The sequence below is a fragment of the Penaeus vannamei genome, chromosome 16 (genome assembly GCF_042767895.1).
Source record: "Penaeus vannamei isolate JL-2024 chromosome 16, ASM4276789v1, whole genome shotgun sequence".
Lineage (NCBI taxonomy): Eukaryota > Metazoa > Arthropoda > Malacostraca > Decapoda > Penaeidae > Penaeus > Penaeus vannamei.
The window spans coordinates 34622343-34644254 of NC_091564.1; the positions used below are offsets into that span (position 1 = coordinate 34622343).

Here is a 21912-nt window from a genome sequence, read left to right on the forward strand (position 1 = left end):
AGCTGCAAAGGGGTAAGCTCATTTAAATTATTAAAGACACTGGTTTTAGGAACTAAGATGAATAAGTAGATTTCTTATTATTTTTTATATCTTTGCCTATAATGCAAAGTCAACAAATATGAAATATACAAAAATATACAAATAGAAGTCAGAATTCAAAATGTATAAAACTGAGAAAAGGAATTCAAAAGCCTGAAAATAAATATGTAAATCAGTAAATTAATTCATCAAGAATGCCAGTCCGATATATTGTTCAATGCCAGTCCAAGTTAGAGAGTTAGTATTCATCTCATCTCACAATGGCAGGCTGAGTGAGAGCCTGCAGTCTTCCCTAATTAAAAAATGAGATATATCATGAGAGTTAAGACCAAGACCATGTTGCTCTTAGCAACAGTGTCAATAAGGAAAAATATATCTAAAAAAAATATTTTGTCTAGACAATGAAATAAACCAATGCCACATATGGTCACAATGCTAAAAATGTCAAATGAACCATTTAAAAAAAATTTACATTGATGATAGCTTTTAGTATGGAGGAGGCTGAGGGTATCCCATTCCTTGTGAACTTGGATGTAGCATTTGTTGCTGTTGCTGCTGTTGTTGCTGCTGCTGCTGCTGTTGCTGTTGTTGCTGCTGTTGCTGCTGCTGTTGCTGCTGCTGCTGCTGTACCCCTCCCATCGGCCTCTGGAGGTGTGATAGTAGTGTTCCTCCCTGTCCTGGTCCTCCAGGCCCTGTCTGACCTTCACTGGTGGGTCCTCCTTGCATCATCATCCTCTGGCGGATCATAGAGGCATTCCCCTGTGCCATGGGGTGTCCCCCTGGGCCCATTCCTTGGCTACTGATGCTCTGTCCCCCTGGACCCATGGACTGACCTGGGCCCATGGACTGTCCAGGACCCATAGTTTGGCCTGGGCCCATTGACTGTGCCCCTGGCCCCATGGTCTGACCCATGGGCTGCATGCCTGGTCTTGCATACCCTTGACCACTGCCAATCATGCCCATACTGCCATTGCCACCTGGACCCTGAAACAAAAGCATCAAGATATCAATTTTAAGCTAGTGTTATATATATATCTTTTTATGCTCCAGATACTTTTTCTTCTTTTTTTCTCTTTTTGACATGCAGTCACACTTGTGATAAAACTACCAAACTAGTCAAACAAAAGTGTTTGTAAATATACATTGGCTCTTACCCCTACATAAGATCTTGCAATGATCAACATTATTAAGGCTACAAGAATATAAATTACTTTGAGGTGTGCACAAAAATGTACTTGGGTACACTCTTAGTTGAAAAGAAGAGAACAAGAGTGTATATTTTTGACTCAGGTCTCAGGGGGACTAATAGTCTTGTATTTCTTAAAATGATAAATACAAGAAAGAATTTTGCCAATTATCTTATATTACATTTACTTCAGCTTGTCTTTTCAAATTATTTCATGATAAAAGTTGCTTTGTTTTGCATTAATATAGTGATTATCAATTACAGCTTATGATTTGAACAAGAAGTCAGTGGAAAATTCTCCAGTGAAAACAATAGTTATCATTTGACTGGGATATATCACATTCAGGTATAATGAGAGTGGAAGTGAAAAACAGACAATCAATAAAAAAACAGAAAAAGTGATAGTGTGAAACATCTCCATAATTGCATAACTGTTACTTCAAACAAAAGTAACTTTATGGTTAAAAATCAATATGATTAAAGTGATACATCATTCACCATTTTATTGCAAGACCTCGGAATTTCATATAAATATCAGTCAAGACAGGCAGAAGTACAAACAGAGAGCACTGCATTAACCACAATACCTGTATGTACTGAGGACGTTGGACGATCTGTGACTGCGTCATGCCTTGCCCCATGTAGCCACCTGGCTGCTGCTGCCGAATACCCATCATGGCAGGATTGGCCTGATACCCAGGTTGGTATCCCTGCCCCATCATGTTTCCTGTGGGACCACCAGGACCAGTGGGAACATTAGCTCCACCTGGACCCTGGTTCATCATTTGCCCACCAGTAATGGGACCTTGCTGATAGGAGCTGTACTGTGACATGCCTGCCTGGCCTGGTCCTGTGGGCCCACCAGGGGGTCCTCCAGCAGCACCCATGGCAGAGTACATCTGGCCCCCTTGGCCTGGCATACCTTGGGGCATGGGACCACCTTGGATTCCTCCTCCTGCCCCATACATTGGCCCCTGTTGGGGCCCTTGCAGGCTCGCACGCAGTCCTGGTCTGTAACAGATGTATAAATAAATTAAGAATTGTAATTCAAGTAAGATTTCTCAAATTGCCAATGGATCCATATTGCTGGAATTACTCCAACATGGGAATAAAAGCTAGACTGCCTTTTTCAATCTAGCACACACTTCTTCCTTACTCAAATAATCTGACATAAAAAGAAAGGGAGTGGGACTGGGATAGGGATAGCGACATGGAGAGGGAAAGAAAGAGAGGGAGAGGGAAGCAACTGTACCTCATCATGGGTCCCTGCCGAGCCATGGCGCCCATGGGTCCTCCAGGCATGTTGTTGAAGGCCTGACCAGTGGGCTGCCCTGGCATCATAGTGGGAGGTCCGCTCACTTGCCGCTGCCCCAGCATGTTGCGGATGGCCACTCGGCTGTTGGATATGGCAGACTGGAACCTTGTTCCACCTGCTGTGAAAAGGAGGCAATTTTATAACAGATATGGGAGACAATAAAAATTATCTAAAATAGTGAAGGTCATAATCATAATAATGATAATGCTAATAATGCTAATAATGCTAATAATGCTAATAATGCTAATAATAATAATAATAATAATAATAATAATAATAATAATAATAATAATAACAACATTAACAACAACAACAATAATAATAATAATAATAATAATAATAACAATGATGATGATCATGACAAGATTATAATAATAATAATAACAATAACAATAACAATAATAATAATAATAATAATAATAATAATAATAATAATAATAATAATAATAATAATAATAATAATAATAATAATAATAATAATAATAATAATAATAATAATAAAACAATAACAATAATAATATCAATAATAATAATAATAATATCAATAATAATAATAATTAATAGTAATAATAATAGTAATAATAATAATAATAATAATAATAATAATAATAATAATAATAATAATAATAATAATAATAATAATAATAATAATAATAATAATAATAATAATAATAATAATAATAATAATAATAATAATAATAATAATAATAATAATAATAATATCATCAATATTATTATCATTGTTAATATCATTATCATCATTATTATAATCATACAAAATAAAAATAATAATGATAGTAATAATAATAGTAATAATAACAATAATAATAACAATAACAATAACAATAACAATCATAACAATAATAATAATAATAATAATAATAATAATAATAATAATAATAATAATAATAATAATAATAATAAAAATAATAATAATAATAATAATAATAATAATAATAATAATAATAATAATAATAATAATAATAATAATAATAATAATAATAATAATAATAATAATAATAATAATTATTATTATTATTATTATTATTATTATTATAATAATTATAATAACAAATAACATAATAGCAACAGCAATAATAATAACAATAATAATAATAATAATAATAATAATAATAATAAAAATAATAATAATGATTATGATAATGATAATAATAATGATAACAATCATATTAACAACAATAATAATAATAATAACAAATAATAAAAACTAATCAAAATAATTAAAATAATAATATCAATAACAATAATAAATAATAACAATGGTAATAATAATAAATATCAATATTAACAATAATAATGATGCTAATGATAATGATAACAATAGTAATAATAAAAATATTAACAAAAATAATGCTAATAACAATGATGATAATGATAATAATAATATGAAGAAGAACAATAATAACAATAACAATTATAGTAATAGTAATAATAATAATAGTAATAATAATAATAATAATAATAATAATAATAATAATAATAATAATAATAATAATAATAATAATAATAATAATAATAATAATAATAATAATAATAATAATAATAATAATAATAATAATAATAATAATAATAATAATAATAATAATAATAATAAAATAACAAAATAACAAAATAACAAAATAATAATAATAATAATAATAATAATAATAATAATAATAATAATAATAATAATAATAATAATAATAATAATAATAATAATAATATTAAAATAACAAAATAATAATAATAATAATAAAAATGATTAACAATAATAATAACAACAATACTAATGACAGTTACATCAAATTTGTGAACATCGATACAATCATCATTCTTTAAAAATAATCAGTGCATAAAAACATTAGCAACCATAAATGCATTTCATAATAATAACAACCATAATGTTAACAGTAACAACATCACAAACATGATAAGACTAACTAACAGTACTTAATGAAAGACACTGAAGGCCGTCCTAACTTCTCATTCAAGAGGGAGAGAGGCAAGAATTACACATTCCTCCTCAACACCACGAAACATAGAGAGAGGAAACACGCACAAACTGCAGAGAAGCAAAGACACACCAGGTCACAAGAACACAAGATTCACTGTACAGGTCCCGTCCAGACTGCCTGAACAAGTGCCATGTCAGCAGCAGCCGAAAGCCATCGCTAACACTGCTAATGTTATCAGTGTCATCACCATCATCAGCATCAAAGCCATCATCATCAACAATAACAATGTCATCAGCAGCATTATTGAGGCCATCGTCATTACCAATGTCATGAGCATCAGCATCACCATCATTGTCATCCAGACTACAGAATAAGATGCAGGGCTTATCCAGGCCGTGGAAGAACAGATGCTTAGGCCATGGACAGAAGTAGCTATGAGTCCTTTCCACACAGCACACTCTAAGGGGTAGCACCTACTTTTCTGGCCTTGCATCACAGTTAAAAGATTGTTCTTGTGTTAACAGAAGCTCAGCACACAGGGGGGGGGGGGTGAGGGGCACACAATGCTATATAGTACTGATGATTGTAAATGTGGTTACTCAGAACCAAAATGTATGAAAAGGGTGGGAGGCATGATGTGTGGGGAGTGAACAATGAGTGAGAAGAGAGAATGATTGTGGTTGTGAATGTAAGATTGAGAGTAAGCATCTAATTCAAAACAAAGAGTAAATCTGCAAGCTGCCTACTAAACAAGCTCAATATGCACATGGCTTGCTGCGTAAACCACACAGCTTTAATATTACATGGATTGCATGTAATATTGCATGCACTACATATCTACACCTCACAGGCAGTCACTCAGTCATAGTCTCCTCTCTCATACTCAAACACTCATTCACTCACTCACTCACTCTCACACAGTTACAGTCACACATTCACTCACTCTATCACACACACACACACACACACACACACACACACACACACACACACACACACACACACACACACACACACACACACACACACACACACACACACACACACACACACACACACACACACACACACACACACACACACACACACACACACACACACATACTCAACTCACATACTCACACTCAATTCACATACTCACTCACTCACTCATTCTCTCTCTCTCTCTCTCTCTCTCTCTCTCTCTCTCTCTCTCTCTCTCTCTCTCTCTCTCTCTCTCTCTCTCTCTCTCTCTCTCTCTCTCTCACTCACACACACACACACACACACACACACACACACACACACACACACACACACACACACACACACACACACATACACACACACACACACACACACACACACACACACACACACACACACTCACACTCACACTCACACTCACACTCACACTCACACACTCACACGCACATACACACTCATACGCACATACACACACATACACACACTTACGCACATACACACACTTACGCACATACACACACTTACGCACATACACACACTTACGCACATACACACACTTACGCACATACACACACTTACGCACATACACACACTTACGCACATACACACACTTACGCACATACACACACTTACGCACATACACACACTTACGCACATACACACACTTACGCACATACACACACTTACGCACATACACACACTTACGCACATACACACACTTACGCACATACACACACTTACGCACATACACACACTTACGCACATACACACACTTACGCACATACACACACTTACGCACATACACACACTTACGCACATACACACACTTACGCACATACACACACTTACGCACATACACACACTTACGCACAAACACACACTTACGCACATACACACACTTACGCACATACACACACTTACGCACATACACACACTTACGCACATACACACACTTACGCACATACACACACTTACGCACATACACACACTTACGCACATACACACACTTACGCACATACACACACTTACGCACATACACACACTTACGCACATACACACACTTACGCACATACACACACTTACGCACATACACACACTTACGCACATACACACACTTACGCACATACACACACTTACGCACATACACACACTTACGCACATACACACACTTACGCACATACACACTTACGCACATACACACTTACGCACATACACACTTACGCACATACACACTTACGCACAAACACACTTACGCACACTCACTCTCACACATTCTATCACTCTCTCTCTCTTTCTCTCTCTCTCTCTCTCATCCCCCCCCACACACACACTCAACTCACATACTCACTCACTCACTCCCACTCTCACTCACACAGACGCACTCACCCATCCACTCACTCTCTCCCTCTCTCTCTCTCTCTTTCTCTCTCTCTCTCACACACATACATACATACATACATACATACATACATACATACATACATACATACATACATACATACATACATACACACACACACACACACACACACACACACACACACACACACACACACACACACACACACACACACACACACATACACACACACACACACACTCACACTCACTCACACACACACACTCTCACTCAGTCACGCTCACTCACACACACACACTCTCACACACACACACGCACACTCTCACTCACTCACACACTCATTTATACACCCACACACACTCACTTATACACCTGCACACACTCACTTATACACCCACACACATTCACTTATACACCCACACACATTCACTTATACACACACACACACACTCACTTATACACACACACACACACTCACACACTCACTCACTCGCTCACACACACACACTCACTCTCAGAAGAGGCACAAGGCAAGTACATTCTAGCCAGCTCTTGTTGGATCTTAACCATACGCAATTTATGATGCGCAATTCCTTCAACACCATAACTGAAATCAAGTGAAACAAGTTGTTCTTGTTATCAATGCCAACACAAATGTGAGAAGCCTAGATCTTTTGCTTCATCTCTTCTCTCCACCAGGATCAGAGCAGAAGCAGTAAGTAGGTAGTTAGTAACATTCTCACACCTACCAAAAACAAAAACAAAACAAAAAATCTATGAAATAAATAAAAAATATATAAATATAAAACATAAATGAAAAATATAGTTTTATAACACAAAGCAGCAAACACAAAAAAAGCAAATATCTCAAACTGAAAAAAATGGGGCACGGGGGAAAGACCATTTCCATTTGCAAGGAGTACCTTCCGACGAGTCATGGTTACGCGATTTACTAATGCTAAGGTCATAGTCTGATCCTTTCCTCGCAGCTGCTTTGCCATCATCTTTACTGGCCACATTATTCCTAAGTGTGTGATTGCTTGTATTTGTCCAATTTTCTGTGGGAATGAGAGGAGAGAGAGAGAGAAAAAGACAAAGAGACAAACACAGGTAGTGCCCGGCCAAAGCTAACACACTATCTGGCCACATCAACTAACAGCAACTAAGTCTGTAGCACTATTATCTTTCTACTTTTTATTTGGTGTTTTACATGATATGGAGCGCATGGGGTCGACAGTGACAGAGTAAAAAAAAAAAAAAAAAAAAAGAAAAAGGAAGAAAGAAAAAAAAAAAAAAAAGTTGGATACATACACAAGGCTCAGACTGACAATAATCATGCAAAACACTAATCTCATCCCTAAAAGAAAGAAAGAAAGAAAAAACAGTCAAAATAAATTAACAGTATTTACACTTTAAAGTATTGTCATTATAATAATAGGTCTTGTTATTTGAAATTTACTGGCTTAACCATAAAGCAAAACATTTTACAAATTGTACTTTCTTTTACACAGTCACCATCCACACTTTCATGCAAACAAATTTTTTTTTCTCCAAATCCACAGAATCACAAAGATTTCCTGAAAAAGGAAGGTGACAAGTGGCCGCTTCATAAATTCATCATCATTAGCAATAATAAGCACACAGAAAGACAGACAGACACACCCACACACAGATATATTACCTTAATTCTTAAACAAACCTAATATTCCTTTCTCTATAAAAAGGCAACAATAAAAGACTTTTGTCTTTCACATTACATAAGCACTACACTCTTGCACAGGAAGAAGGATGTGTCACACTGAACAAAGGAAAATTCTAGATACAAAAGTGGATGAATCAATAAAAAAAATCCCTGCAAGGACAGAAGTATCTAAAAGTATCTCTCACTCCTACCAATCAGTTTGAGCACATTTCTCGACATATATGGAAGAGTCCTCTCAATGAGTGAATCCTTTCCAAGAATTAAATGTGTGGATATGAGGATGGAAAAGAAAAAAATAATAACAAGCAATGGAATCCAACACAGAGATTAATCATATCTTAGGCATTAAAGACCTCATCCAGTGCCACACATCTTAACCCTTTGTCTCCAGATGACATTTATGTCACTCTATGGCAAGAATGGTTGTCTTTCTGGACATGTCATGCTTCTATTACTTTGTCCATGCAAACTTTGCAAAGTGATGGCTGGGTACTTTTACAATGAATTTAAACCCCAAAAATTAATCTTGAGGCCTCATTATTTAACCCATTGGATCTGGGTGCATTGTACCCAATATGTGGACTAAAATCCAGGCATTGGGCTTGCTCGAGCTGGGATTCTCCCAGGTGTGTGACCTGTGTGTGGTATATAGCCTCCTTGCCTCCCCTTTGTTTAAGTATCTTTTGTTTTTTTGCCAGTTTCCATGGTCTATATTTGTTATTTGATATACTGTATCAAGATGATAATAGACTGTTTTTCTGGCACAGACAATCTCTCTACGTAGTATACTACTATTCTATTGAAAACAATAACAATAAGAAACATTTTATTTGTATTATTTCTTGTTTGTACATCATCAAATTTTCTGTAACACCCTGCAATACTAGTCACAATGGGCAGGAACAGGATCCTGAGTATGGAAACAGTGTCCTCCCTGGGGCCAACACTCTTCCAGCTATGGCTCACTGATGGTTCATTCCACTCTTATTTGCTGGTGGAAATAATGCAAGAGCACCTTCCTAAATGCCCACTGAGTCTAATCTTCCACCAAGAGCTTTGTGCACTAATGGTAAATCATTCCCATTGCTCCAGCTTTCAACCAAATTTTTCATGAGAGGATATTCCTAGCATCACAGCCTTCAGCCAAATTCTTCCATGACAGCATATTCCCATCGCCTAGCCCTGAGCCAAAATATTTTTCATGACATGATAGTCACATCGATCAGATCCAATGGGTTAAAATTTGTTTGTATCAAATCCACAAGCCAAGACATTATCATTGCAGAGTAAGACACAAAAATACACACCAGTTGCCTATATGTTTACTATGTGTACAAGTCCCAAAATTTAGGCTGCTTAACACCTTAACTAGCCTAGAGGCACTGGTTTAATTAGGGAAGTGACAAACACCTACTAAACCATAAAACATTAAAGCAAAAGTGTTCAATAAATGGACAGTAGTAAAACTGTCTAGATTTTTTAAGAGAAAGAGAACTAGAATTGTTGATGGTCCTTGATTCTTTGAAAACAATAAAACTATTATTTACCGTAATATATGACAATTCTGCCACCAGACCTAATACTCTTCCGTGGATATGATAACATCTCTCTTTTCAGTGAATATGACAATACTATCTCTTTTCAGTGGCTATGACAATATCTCTTTTCAGTGGATATAACAATATCTCTTTTCAGTGCATATGACAATATCTCTCTTTTCAGAATAAAACTTACTTATAAAAGAGCAGATACTAAGTTTACATAAGAAATTGAAAAGAAAAGAAATTCAGCAGACAGCTGTTCCCATGATGAACAAGAACTGTTTGGAGAAGACTGTCTTTGGGACACCTGGTGTAAAAAAAAAAAGTCTAGTGCTGCCAAAACACCTTTTCTTTCTTTGCTAAGCAGATTTTTGAATAGTGTTTCTCTTCAAGTGAATCAAGACAAAAACATAAATAAAGATATTGACAGAAATATAAGCTTTTCACTATGATGTACTTACCTGGAGGCAAGGGTTGCTGAGAGTAGAATGGCTGCTGCTGCTGAGGAGGCTGTTGCTGGCCAAAGCCTGACCCCCACTGATTGGGTGCTGGTCCACTGAACCCTGGACTCTGATAGGGCATTGCCTGCATAGTTGACTGTGTAGGAGACAAAGAGTCTAAGTGCTATTGCACTGCTTTTCATGAAAGATAAAATTAAGCAGATTTTAGTGCACTGTCTTCCCTGATCGACAATGCATTTCCAGATTATAGTCCACTGCCATCCAAGTACGAGAAGAATAATCCTATGTTCTACTGTGTTCTCTTCTATGGAAGATGAAAAAAATATATTTTTCCTTTGTTCAATTTCATCATGAGTATTTCAACCTCTGTCAGCAATAACTACATCCTCAGAACAAACAAATACCGGCTTGAGGGCAATGCTTCCTGATATTTCCTATAAAAAATTATAATTTTATATACAGGATAACCCAACTTTGACATTACATGGAAAATAGATTAAAAAAAGGGAAAACTACAAGAGAAACAATCCTCTTGCAGGTGTCAGTGGAGGGATTGTTAGTGTGGTTAATAAGCCAAACCACCCTCATGAAAGTAGAGCAATAGTACTTTAGTAGTACTGACCTGATATAGATAGAAAGGACACGATAAAGAACATTATGTATACATAAATATAATAAGAGTATATATACATATGTGCATTTTTCTTCACCCTCCCTAAATTATAATCTTCAAATACCTAAAAAGTAGCAAAAACAAACAACAAAAAAACTATAGAAATTTGAAACAAAATAACCATAAAAAAAAGCAATTCATCAAAGTAGAAGTACTGTTAATAGGGTCAATAATTACACTAGCCATGTTGGTGACACTGGCAACCTGTCTGGGTTGGCGTCGTCTATTCCGCTGGGTCTTGCCACCTCGCTTGGCCACACCACGGGGAGACTGGTCAGAGGAGGTTGGAGTGTCAGGTGCCTTTACCTCTTCTTTCACCTGCTGTTGGCAGAAGGAGAGGTCATTTAGGGTAATAGGGAAATTTATAAAACAGTTATAAGTGTGTCATAAGGTGGAGGATATAGAAGAGAATAGGTAAAAATTTGGGGACACTGAGGAAGGAACATATGTGGAGATAAAAGGAAAACATGTGACAAAAAATATAATTCTGGAAAAAAAAAACCCTTGTGAACATTAATACTTGACAGTTTAAAACCTTTTTTTCAATCAATAAGGAATATCTGGAAAACTTCCAAATTTGAGAAGCACTCACCTGCTTATCAGGTACAGGTTCAAGTGCCTCCTGAGGGAGGGGTGGGGGCTCCAGGTAATATGCAAGGGGTTTCTTCATAGAGTGCGTGTGGAACCTGTTGGGACGAATCAAAATGAGACAAAGAATATGATGTTAAGAATTTCAAGATATAAGGGGACAAAGACAGACAGCGGCAAAACGAGGTTGACAGACTGTAACAGAGATAGATAGAAATGAGACAAGACAGCCAGACAGAAAGGAAGAACAAGACTGGACCTGAGACAGATAACGAATAAGAAAAAGAAGTCAAGAAATTAAACCTTAAAAAAAATAATAAACACAGATTACAAAACTTTGAGAAAGACTCAAGTGCACTTGCCTCAACAGCCTGTGAGCCTCTTCATACTTAAGGGGTTTTCTTTCGAGCCGTGTGGCACCGAACCAAGCCCAGGAGAGTGGCGCAGGGTTGCGGTGGCCATCAAGGAGATCCCATGGACTCAACTTCTGTTTCTCTGCTGCTTGAAGACCCTTAGAAATTGGAAAATTTCTTGATACTCTTTTCAATTCTTTGTCATCCAACAGTCTGATTTGGTCACATATTTAGCTCTATAATCTTCCCTTCTTAAAAGAGAAAGAAATGTATACAAATATTCTAAATACTGAATAGCAGTGCACTTACATGCTTTTTGTCCTTGTCAAACTCCTGGAGTCTGTTGCCCTTTGTATCTGTGACAGAACCCCAGGGCTCAAGTGTGATCACCTCAGCCTGTAGTTTCGGCAATGGGATCAGCTGTCGAACCAGTCGCAATGACACATTGTTGCGTTCACCTATTTCCTGCAAATGGTGATTTGCAATTGATGTTATTCATTACACTGTGTACCAAAAGTCTATTTATATTTCTACTACTTGTCTGGATATTCTGTTAAAGCTATTGTATCATTATCCCCATTATCAGGAATGGGCCACTCTAAAATTATATCATCAATAATCAAAAGCAAAAAAGGAAATGTAGCTGGTTCAAATTAAACACTCTCTTCCTCCATATATATCATACTTTCTCTTAAGCCCTAAAAAATGATATTTAGCAGCTGTTGTAATCAATTATAACTTTTTTTTATTATTATTATTATTTTTTTTTTTTATTATTTTTTTTTTTCTAATTAAACTGAATTAAGTATTTTTCTTTCTTCTGTGGTCATATATTGTAGACATTTAATACTCAGGTATCTATCATACAAGCCAAAAAATGGTTTAAGTCCAATTACCTAAGTTTTGCTTTTAAGATGAGAAGACTAGCAAAGGTAAACAAAATATGAAGTAAAGTAAAAGTAAAAGTAATAATAATAATAATAATAATAACAATAATGATAATAATAATAATAATAATAATAATAATAATAATAATAATAAGAGTAATAAGAGTAATAATATAATAATAATAATAATAATAATAATAATAATAATAATAATAATAATAATAATAATAATAATAATAATAATAATAATAATAATAATAATAATAATAATAATAATAATAATAAAAACAAAAGCAAAAACAGAAAGAATGCACTTCTAACCAATGAGTACAATACCTTCTTGATCTTTTTGACAAGGTTATAATAATGGCGCCTGTTTTCCTCCCGGGAGTCAGACTGTGCATCTGACATTAATGTGGAGTGGATAAGGGTTGCCAGCATGTCCAGTACTGTATTGAACAACTCACTGTTGGGTAATTAGGAAAGCAATTTAAATTTTTGTCAGAAAACTTATGTATTTGCAATCTTCCTTACTTGTTAAAATCCATAAAGACATATCAAACATATTTACCTAAAACCACAATATACTTATTGTTCATAACCCACTAACCTATTATTAGTCAGATCAATAACTCCAAATATGATGAGGTTGACCAGGAGAAGAGCCCATTCAGTAATGATGGAATTTGAGTATGAGGATGTGATTACATCAAAGAGGCCTCCAACAAGGGCAAAGCGGAGACTCAGGGCCTCCAGCATCAACTGACGACTGCGTCCATCCTCAGGGAATGTCACCTGAAGTGGCCCAGGCTTCTCCTGTGCAATGAGTGGTCAGTTTGACTATGTTTGTTAAATGAAATTAAAAAATAATGCAACCATATAATAATTTCATACCAGGTTCCTTCTATGAAAACAAATCACTTACCAACATTAAACAAAAAGACAAATCAACCTATCAGAAATCATATTTAAGGTGTGCCACTTGTCCTCACCTCTTTTGGTGAAAAGAGAGACTGCATGAGTTGGGTTCTCAGAGATTCGAGTAAGTCAGACAGCTGATCATCCTGGCCATCAAGGCACATCAGTACCAGCTGCAGGAAGGGCCTGTGGGAAGCAAGAGGCCAGTGCCCTAAGGATCTTCCTCCTGGTGGGTTCTCCATGCCATTGCTGCTGCTGACACTGCTAGGCTGGCTATGGCTTGGAGGAGGGCTCGACACAGGCCCATCAGCTGTTGTGGCTTCATCGTCTGTTGGCTTAGAGTTTCCAGAATATGCACCAAAGTTCACAGACTCTAGCACTTGTCCTGAAAGTGTTAATGAAAAACATGACTTAAAATATAAATTATGAGTATCTGCTTACACATCCACTACCTACCATATCAAATTTACTAAATCTTTGGATTTGTTTTATAATACGAAAAAGAAGTGTATCAACACTTACCTGCAACTTTGAGCACACGACCCTGAACTTTAGGAAGTTTTGAGATGAGTGGAGCAACCAGGGATATAGACTGAGGTTTTGGATTCCTGCAAAAGGGAAAACATCTCAATCACTTTCATACCTTTGCACTCCAAAACAAAAGGAATCAAACAAAATAAGAAGAGTAAGTGGGACCTAAAAATGTATCAAAAACAAGAAAACTTTACAGCAAGTGGACTGAAAGAAAGTGAAAAAGAAAGTAAAAGAAGAGAGATGAAGGTATAAGCCAGTTGGCCTCTTGCAGCATCCAACAATTCCTCTCACTTATTGCATAATGCTTACTAAGACCATGTGGCCAGAACCAATGCCATTAACCCACAATACTTGGCCACATGACTAATGCTCCATGCTACACTACTAAGTCAAGTGACCAATAGTCATCGCTATCTTCATCTAATCAGCAGTAGGCCTGAATGTATGGGACTGATCAGTGTCTCCCTCTTACACACACTGATTACCACTTCCTACAACCCTGGTTAATCCTTGAACTCTCTTGGCTGTCTCTGAGTTTGACCAGATCGCATCTCCAGCAGGGGTACTGACTATTCCTCATCTTTATACCCACCTACCACCTCCACCACCAGGAACCACAACTTCACTCAAGATACTTTCTACAATAAACTTAACTACTGATAGTATTTCTAATTTTCCACTCATTAGTCACTTAAGTAAAACAAAAAAATGTATTTCAGATGTAAGGAGGCAGCCAAAGGGGGCTTACTGACCTGTGCCCTGAGAGTGAGTGAGACAAGGAGGACTGGTTCTGGTCATGGTTCAAGTGGAACACCTCAATGGCAGCCTGGGCAACATTATCCAACCAGGCATTCAGTTCCTGTGGGTTGGACTTCTGCTGCTCATACATCAAGTGCAAATCCAGCCATGATATGCGCAAGGTCCACTCATCAAGGTCCTGAAAGCCACACACACAAAAAATATTATATAAGCATCCTCCATTTTAATTACTTAAATTTACTAACTTTAGAAAAAAGGACAGAGTAAAACATAACTCAGAATTAAACATTCAAATTTTGCTTACTGCATAACCATTCATCACATGGTAATGAAAGTCTAGGTTATTCTACCATACCTGTAAAATATTGGAGATACAAGTACGCTGGTCCTGGGATGTGTCGTTGTGCATATTAGGAGAGTCTGGGTGACAAATGTGATGTAAGAGACGTTGTGCCTGCAAAAGGTATTGGAAAGTCAGTTATGGTATATTACAAAAGATTTTTTTTTTTTTTTTTTTTTTTTTTGATAGTTATTACCAAATACATGATCAGTAAAAAAATATATAAATATTTTAAAAAGCTTGACCATACATAATAAAAGACAAGACTTGCAAAGGTTTTACTGTGAATGAGATACCAAATACAGGGAATTTTTCTATACAAAAACTTAACATAAATAAATAGTAGAACTACAAAATTAAAAATATCATTAAATACATCAATCTGCATCATTAGATACTGACATCCACTGAAACTTATTTTGGGAATGTAGGTATACAAAAAATATAATAATCCCATACCTGCTTTGGGGTTAGTGTACTGTCAAGGAGGTTCTCAGGACTGCACAGTTCCTCTGGGATCTTGAGGCAACGTTCCCTAACCCATTCCTGTGAGCAGATCTGCCTGAGAGCATAACGGGCAAAGTCCGCTAGGCTAGCTTTGTCTGCATCTTTCCTATTGGTAAATGTAAAAGAGAGTGTTTCATTAGTGGGGTCAGTTCTAACTCCTAATGTATCTTTTGTGAAGTAGCTTAACCACTGATGCAGTGTATCTATTAGAAAAATGCATGTTGGATTGGGTACCGTATATCAAATACTGTTTCTATAAGGGGACATTGGAAAAGTGAGTTTATCTTTTCATTCAAGTGCTATTTCGATATACCTTCACTGCCCATGAACAAGAATGCCCTAACTCATGCATTCATACATTCATCAAGTCATACAATAAAAGCTCATTAGTACTTTTAACCACTTCATGAATGTACATGCCATGGCATGATAAATGATAGCACTAATCCATGACCTATCACACACCATCTGCTCAACGGATGGAGTTTGATTTCTCCAATAATAGCGCATTACTTTTATGGTAAAACATTTAGGCAATAGCACCTAAAGTGAAAGTAAACCTTCACAAATTTTATAACTTTTAAAAATGTATCAAAATGCAAGCTTTTAGATGCCTAATGTTGCTTGCAAACTACCAAACAAGCTGGGCACAAACAGGAAATTGTAAATGAACGTCAATAAACCCATAATCACGTACACTTGCCAAATTTTTTACCTGGCGTTATTGGGTTAATAATCAATTGCAACACTTTCTTTTTATGCTGTGATTATCTATATTATATCAAAACATTTATTTGGATTTCTTTTTAAAAAATCATCCACACAGTGAAACACAGCCCACTTTCCTGTACATGCCAACACTTTAATCCGCTAGATCCAGGTGACATAGACATGTTGTCACAAAAAAGTTTGGTCCAAGGATAGATGACAAAAATGTCTCATCATAATAAAAAATTAATAAAATGAAATAAAATAAAAAATAAGATAATAATAATAATAACTAATAAATATTTAAACAAAAATAAAAAGAGCTGAGTTGTAGGTGACTGGAACATCTTATCAGGAGATATTTTTGCCAACTGTTAGATCATGTAATAAGTGCAGAAATCACTTGGTGAATGACTGACACAGTGGGCCTTCGGGAAGGAGCTCATTCATGAGCTCCTGCAGGATTTTCATTCTTCCACACGGGTGAAGTTTAAGGAAGTGGGCTATTTCATGTGGTTACCTCACATTGCAAGGATGGACCAAAAGTTTATATTTGTCATATATTATGCTGTATCAAGATGGTAATAGACTGTTTTTGTTAAGCAAATTCTATTTTGTCTCACCAGGTAGTTTAAACTTTATGCAATAACAGTAGCAGTACGTAACAATGTATTATTTTTGTTACTTTTTTATAATTTAGTATTATTCAGTGCCAATAAGTGGGCAGGAATAGGTTCTTGCAGTTTTATATAGTTTCTCCCTGAAGAAGGCCCTCTCCCAGGCATGGTTGTTGGCTATTAAAAATCAATTTCCTGATACTAACAATAACTAATCTCCCATAAGAACATATACCTTAGTGTGTGATGTGCATCATAACTGTACTTAAGAACACATGTAATGATCTTTTGTTAATGATTTCCCCCCCCTCCAAAAAAAAAAAATAATAATAATAATAAAGTGTCATTTAATGCAAAGTTTCCAAAAATGTGTCCAAGTGTGTCACTCTGTACCACTTACCCCATCATGTCAGAGTCATTGGAACCACTGCCTATGTCAGAGGTTCCCAGAATGTCAGAAATGGATGCCTGACTCTTGCTCTGACCACTCAGCACGTCACTTACAATGAGCATGGCCTGGAAATTAAACATGACTGTGAATATGCTTATTATTAATTGCTGAAGAATTGTATATATACCCTCTGCATTATATGTACATCCTTTCTTACATCACCATACCAAAAGAACTGTATTAGTTGATTAACCTTAAAAGATTACTTGACACTAATAATTATTAGGCTTTCTGGTATAGGTGAGTTATTTTGCCACAGTATAAAATTAATATAGACTGGGACCCATTACCATTCATCAAAAGACAAGAAAAATATGGCAAATAACAATCTGACAAATATGATACACAATATTCCATATGATTGCATTATAACTGGTGTAATGGTAAGTGCCACCATGATATCAATGGTTTCTGAAGTACATGGTCTACATCTACATTCTAAATAATACTAAAAAGAGTAATACATGTATTTCCATCAAATGAAAGTTAATACTGATAAAAGAATGAAGGGTAATGTGTTTCTAGTTTCTTTTATTTTGAGAATGTGTGTACACTGGGATGGAGTTGCAAGTTAGTCAATGGTATACTAATATGCTAAATGATTCTATATTTCTTATGTATATATGTGCTCACCTTGACAGGCACATTATCTACCAGGGAAGTGGAAGGGCTCACTTTACCCATGGAATGTTAAATACTTAATAACCCAACATCCAGGTAACTGCATGTTGTCAGAACAGCTGAGAATACATTGTTATTCTTTAAAAATTCATCACAAACTCAAGGACAACAGACAATATAGGTATGATCAATATGTGCTTTCTAGTGTCAACAAATGTCAACAGAAGTTTTTGGTGGGTTTGCAATCCAATAAATCAGCATCAACAACCAACAATGCCTTTGACTACTGGTGCAGCAGGATCTGCGGCTTGGAAATAGAAATTTGTTCACATATACTCTTTAGCAGAAGGTATACAGATTTTGGAATTCTTGTCCTTATTTAATCTTTATCTAATTTCACATTGTAGTTTCTTATATAAATATATCTTTTTTACTTTTTATCAGTTTTTATGTGTTTGCAGGAATATGTTTATAACATTTTGGAACTCTAAAGGCAAAATAGTAAAACACGAATAACAACATATCAACAAAATGTTTGTGACGAGAGTGAAATGACAAAATAACAGGATAGCGAATAATAGGCAACAAATAACTGGGATCCCCTGTGCTTGATACATATAAAAAGATCTATTTCTACCTTGAATATGCAAATATTCATTCACATGCACATATTCACAGAATGTGTGAATATGTGCATGTGTGCATGCATTGAGTGTGTGGGTGTCCATGTGCATTAGAATGTGAATATTGTACATATGCTATAAAGAAAACATGGAAAATTTAATTGAAATTGAAAATCATGTTTTGAGTCTAACAACCACATCACATCATGATGACCCCATTTTGCCTTGCTCAAGTCAGACTAAAGAATATGGGCTGGAGCATAGGATATGCAGAAGACTATAGTCTGGTCTACAGTCTACAGCAAAGATGTCAAATTCAAAACACCTTGCCGACCACTTTTCATTTTAGCAACCATCTTGAGTGCCAACAAAGGATTAAAAGTTTGCCTTATGAGTTTGACATCCCTGGTCCATGGCATAAAACTAGTTTATCGTAACCAAGACCAAACTTGACCTGCATTTTATCAGAACATTCTTTGATACTGAATATATAATCCAACAATGCTTTCAGAGTGACTGACCCAAAACCAGCACCTATTATTCACCAGAGTGCATAAAACTGATTATACAGACTAATAAACCTAATAAGTATTCCAACCTTCAGGACTGCAAGAACAGGGCTGAGTGTAATGGCAGTATGTGCAGCAGCTAGCAGATGCCTGTCACAGCTGAGTCGTATGCTGCGTTGTGACATGCCAGCTGTGACACTTTGAGAAGAGCCTGTGTAAAAAGTGGACTAGTTACAAAACATTAGAGATGGACTGGATATCTATATCCACATCTATAACTGCAGTATCCACTTCACTTATCATGGAATAACTACATACTGTAAATATGAAATAGGACACACTCACATTCACATGCACACTCACACGCTAATACATACCAGCAGAGTACTGCGAGGGCTGAGGTGTGTCAACACTCTTGAAGATCCTCAAGAGCAGGTGGCAGGTGAGACGAGCACCAGGTTCTGCATCAGGGTTGCCCTCACCTGCAGAAAAAAGAGGATTATGGAGGGTAGTTCAGTACACCTCACATATAAGTCTCCTGTATTGGCATTCTTGTGACATTATTTGAATAAAGTAACTTTAAGCTGATGGACCAATGAGGGTGAGAAAATCATCAGTGCAACCTAAAACATGAAAGATAGATATATTTAAAGAGAGAAAGAGGAGGAAAAAGAAAAATAAGAAAAAAGAAAAGAAGAGAAAGAAAAAGAAAAAAGAACACACCATAGGTGTACATATAATGTAATTCATAATATGGTTCTCTTCTATGGTTTATCAATAAAGGGAGTAACCATTCATCTTTCCTCAGGTAATTTGTGAAAATACCAATTTCAAATACTGGTAACTAATTATCTCAACAACTATACTGACCACTAAACATTTCTTATTTTGTCTTAATCAAATATCTACACTACTGAAAATCTTAAAATCACTCCACCATTAGAAGAGATCCACTCATTCAAACAAAAGACAAAAATCAAAGTTTGGTATAAAAACATGGTGTTAAAAAACAGAAATCAAAATATGGTGTAGCAAATCATATAAATCAATACTGATATGATATATATAAACTCAAGAAATATGGCATGACATTGGTAGACTGTAACCCCACAAACCAAAAGATGGTATGAGTAGTCAGAAAAATCAATATTGATATGGTGTAGAAACTCAAAAAATATGGTGCAATAATCCACACAAATCACATAAGACATATGCAATGTAGGCCCCGCATCTGTTCCAGCTCTGCAAAGCATAAAAATGACAAAGAAAAAATAAACATGAAAAGTCTAGACAGAAAATGTTAAAACTGCATATATAGTGATGTAATGTAGACTCACTTATTTGACATAAAAAATAAAAGACTCTAAAAAGTGGAAAAAAAGGTATATCATGTTCAAGAGTTTGGTTCAGATGTTTAGATTATGTCTCAGGTTATACTTTCCTTGTCAAAAGGCAGATGAACACTCTGCTGTGTAATAAAATCCACACAAACCAAGTGAGACACTGACATTCGTAGGCAGCGCTGCTTTCAGTCATTCTCTAACTCCGCAAAGCACAAAATTAAAGATGTTTTCAAAAAATTGCAAAAACTTGGAAAACACATAATAATCACCTCAGCCGCTTCCCTCCACCTACCTCCGAGAAATGTTCCCGAAATATTAAAATGTCTTCCATCAAAAGAGTTAAATATATTGTCAAGGTCATCTCTTGTATTGCATCCATAAGCACTCCATTCCATATCAGTATGAGGTGGGCGGTTATTGTCAGCGATAAGCTTATTCAGGGCATCTGTAGTGTTTACAAGAACATACAAAAAAGAAAAGAAACAATGAAACAAGAAATTGGTTAAAATTTATGCCTCAATCTCCGTCCTCCACACATGAAGTAACGCAGTCACACAAGTCAGATGACATTTTTTTCACTGATATAAGCAAAATATGCTTTGCACATCCCCTTTGTCACATCAAGGTTGCTATATATTCTAGCCATATTTAAGGAACTCCTATCTCCTCCTTGCCTCTAATCTTCACCCTTGTCATAATCAGACTTAAATTTTTCGGTATACCCAGTTCATCTGTAATTACTAAGATGAAAATCTGAGTACCAGGAAGATCTGCTCCTGATGCATTTTCTGGCAGAAACTCCAATTTCCTGAGTTATGGATATGCTCATCAACAAGAGCCTGTAATACTTGGGATGAACTCACTAAAACCCAGTTTTGAAATGTGGGTGGTTGTTCAAAATCTGGCAATTTTTAGAAACACACAGCTACCACAATATTCAGCATATATTCACCAAA

The 21912-nt window shown here is 35.8% G+C and overlaps 1 protein-coding gene across 10 annotated transcripts in view; it reads right to left on the reverse strand.

Annotated features, from left to right (window-relative positions):
- Positions 1 to 21912, reverse strand: part of kto (mediator complex subunit kohtalo) — a 37928-nt gene that overhangs the window by 943 nt on the left and 15073 nt on the right. Inside the window, exons 23-42 of one of the 10 annotated variants that reach the window (XM_070131402.1) lie at positions 21249 to 21401; positions 19991 to 20095; positions 19703 to 19824; positions 17810 to 17925; positions 16037 to 16190; positions 15593 to 15691; positions 15231 to 15415; positions 14467 to 14552; positions 14019 to 14329; positions 13637 to 13842; positions 13363 to 13492; positions 12449 to 12604; positions 12149 to 12297; positions 11791 to 11884; positions 11376 to 11516; positions 10526 to 10661; positions 7745 to 7879; positions 2478 to 2658; positions 1813 to 2236; positions 1 to 1023 (exon numbers count right to left, since the gene is read on the reverse strand). The exon at positions 1 to 1023 is cut by the window's left edge and continues 943 nt beyond it. In XM_070131402.1, coding sequence (XP_069987503.1) covers positions 526 to 1023; positions 1813 to 2236; positions 2478 to 2658; positions 7745 to 7879; positions 10526 to 10661; positions 11376 to 11516; positions 11791 to 11884; positions 12149 to 12297; positions 12449 to 12604; positions 13363 to 13492; positions 13637 to 13842; positions 14019 to 14329; positions 14467 to 14552; positions 15231 to 15415; positions 15593 to 15691; positions 16037 to 16190; positions 17810 to 17925; positions 19703 to 19824; positions 19991 to 20095; positions 21249 to 21401 — 3581 coding nt within the window. In that variant the 3' untranslated portion in view covers positions 1 to 525. Of the gene's footprint in view, positions 1024 to 1812; positions 2237 to 2477; positions 2659 to 7744; positions 7880 to 10525; positions 10662 to 11375; positions 11520 to 11790; positions 11885 to 12148; positions 12298 to 12448; positions 12605 to 13347; positions 13493 to 13636; positions 13843 to 14018; positions 14330 to 14466; positions 14553 to 15230; positions 15416 to 15592; positions 15692 to 16036; positions 16191 to 17809; positions 17926 to 19702; positions 19825 to 19990; positions 20096 to 21248; positions 21402 to 21912 lie in introns of all 10 variants that reach the window. The other 9 variants (XM_070131400.1, XM_070131404.1, XM_070131399.1 and 6 more) reach the window with 9 other exon arrangements.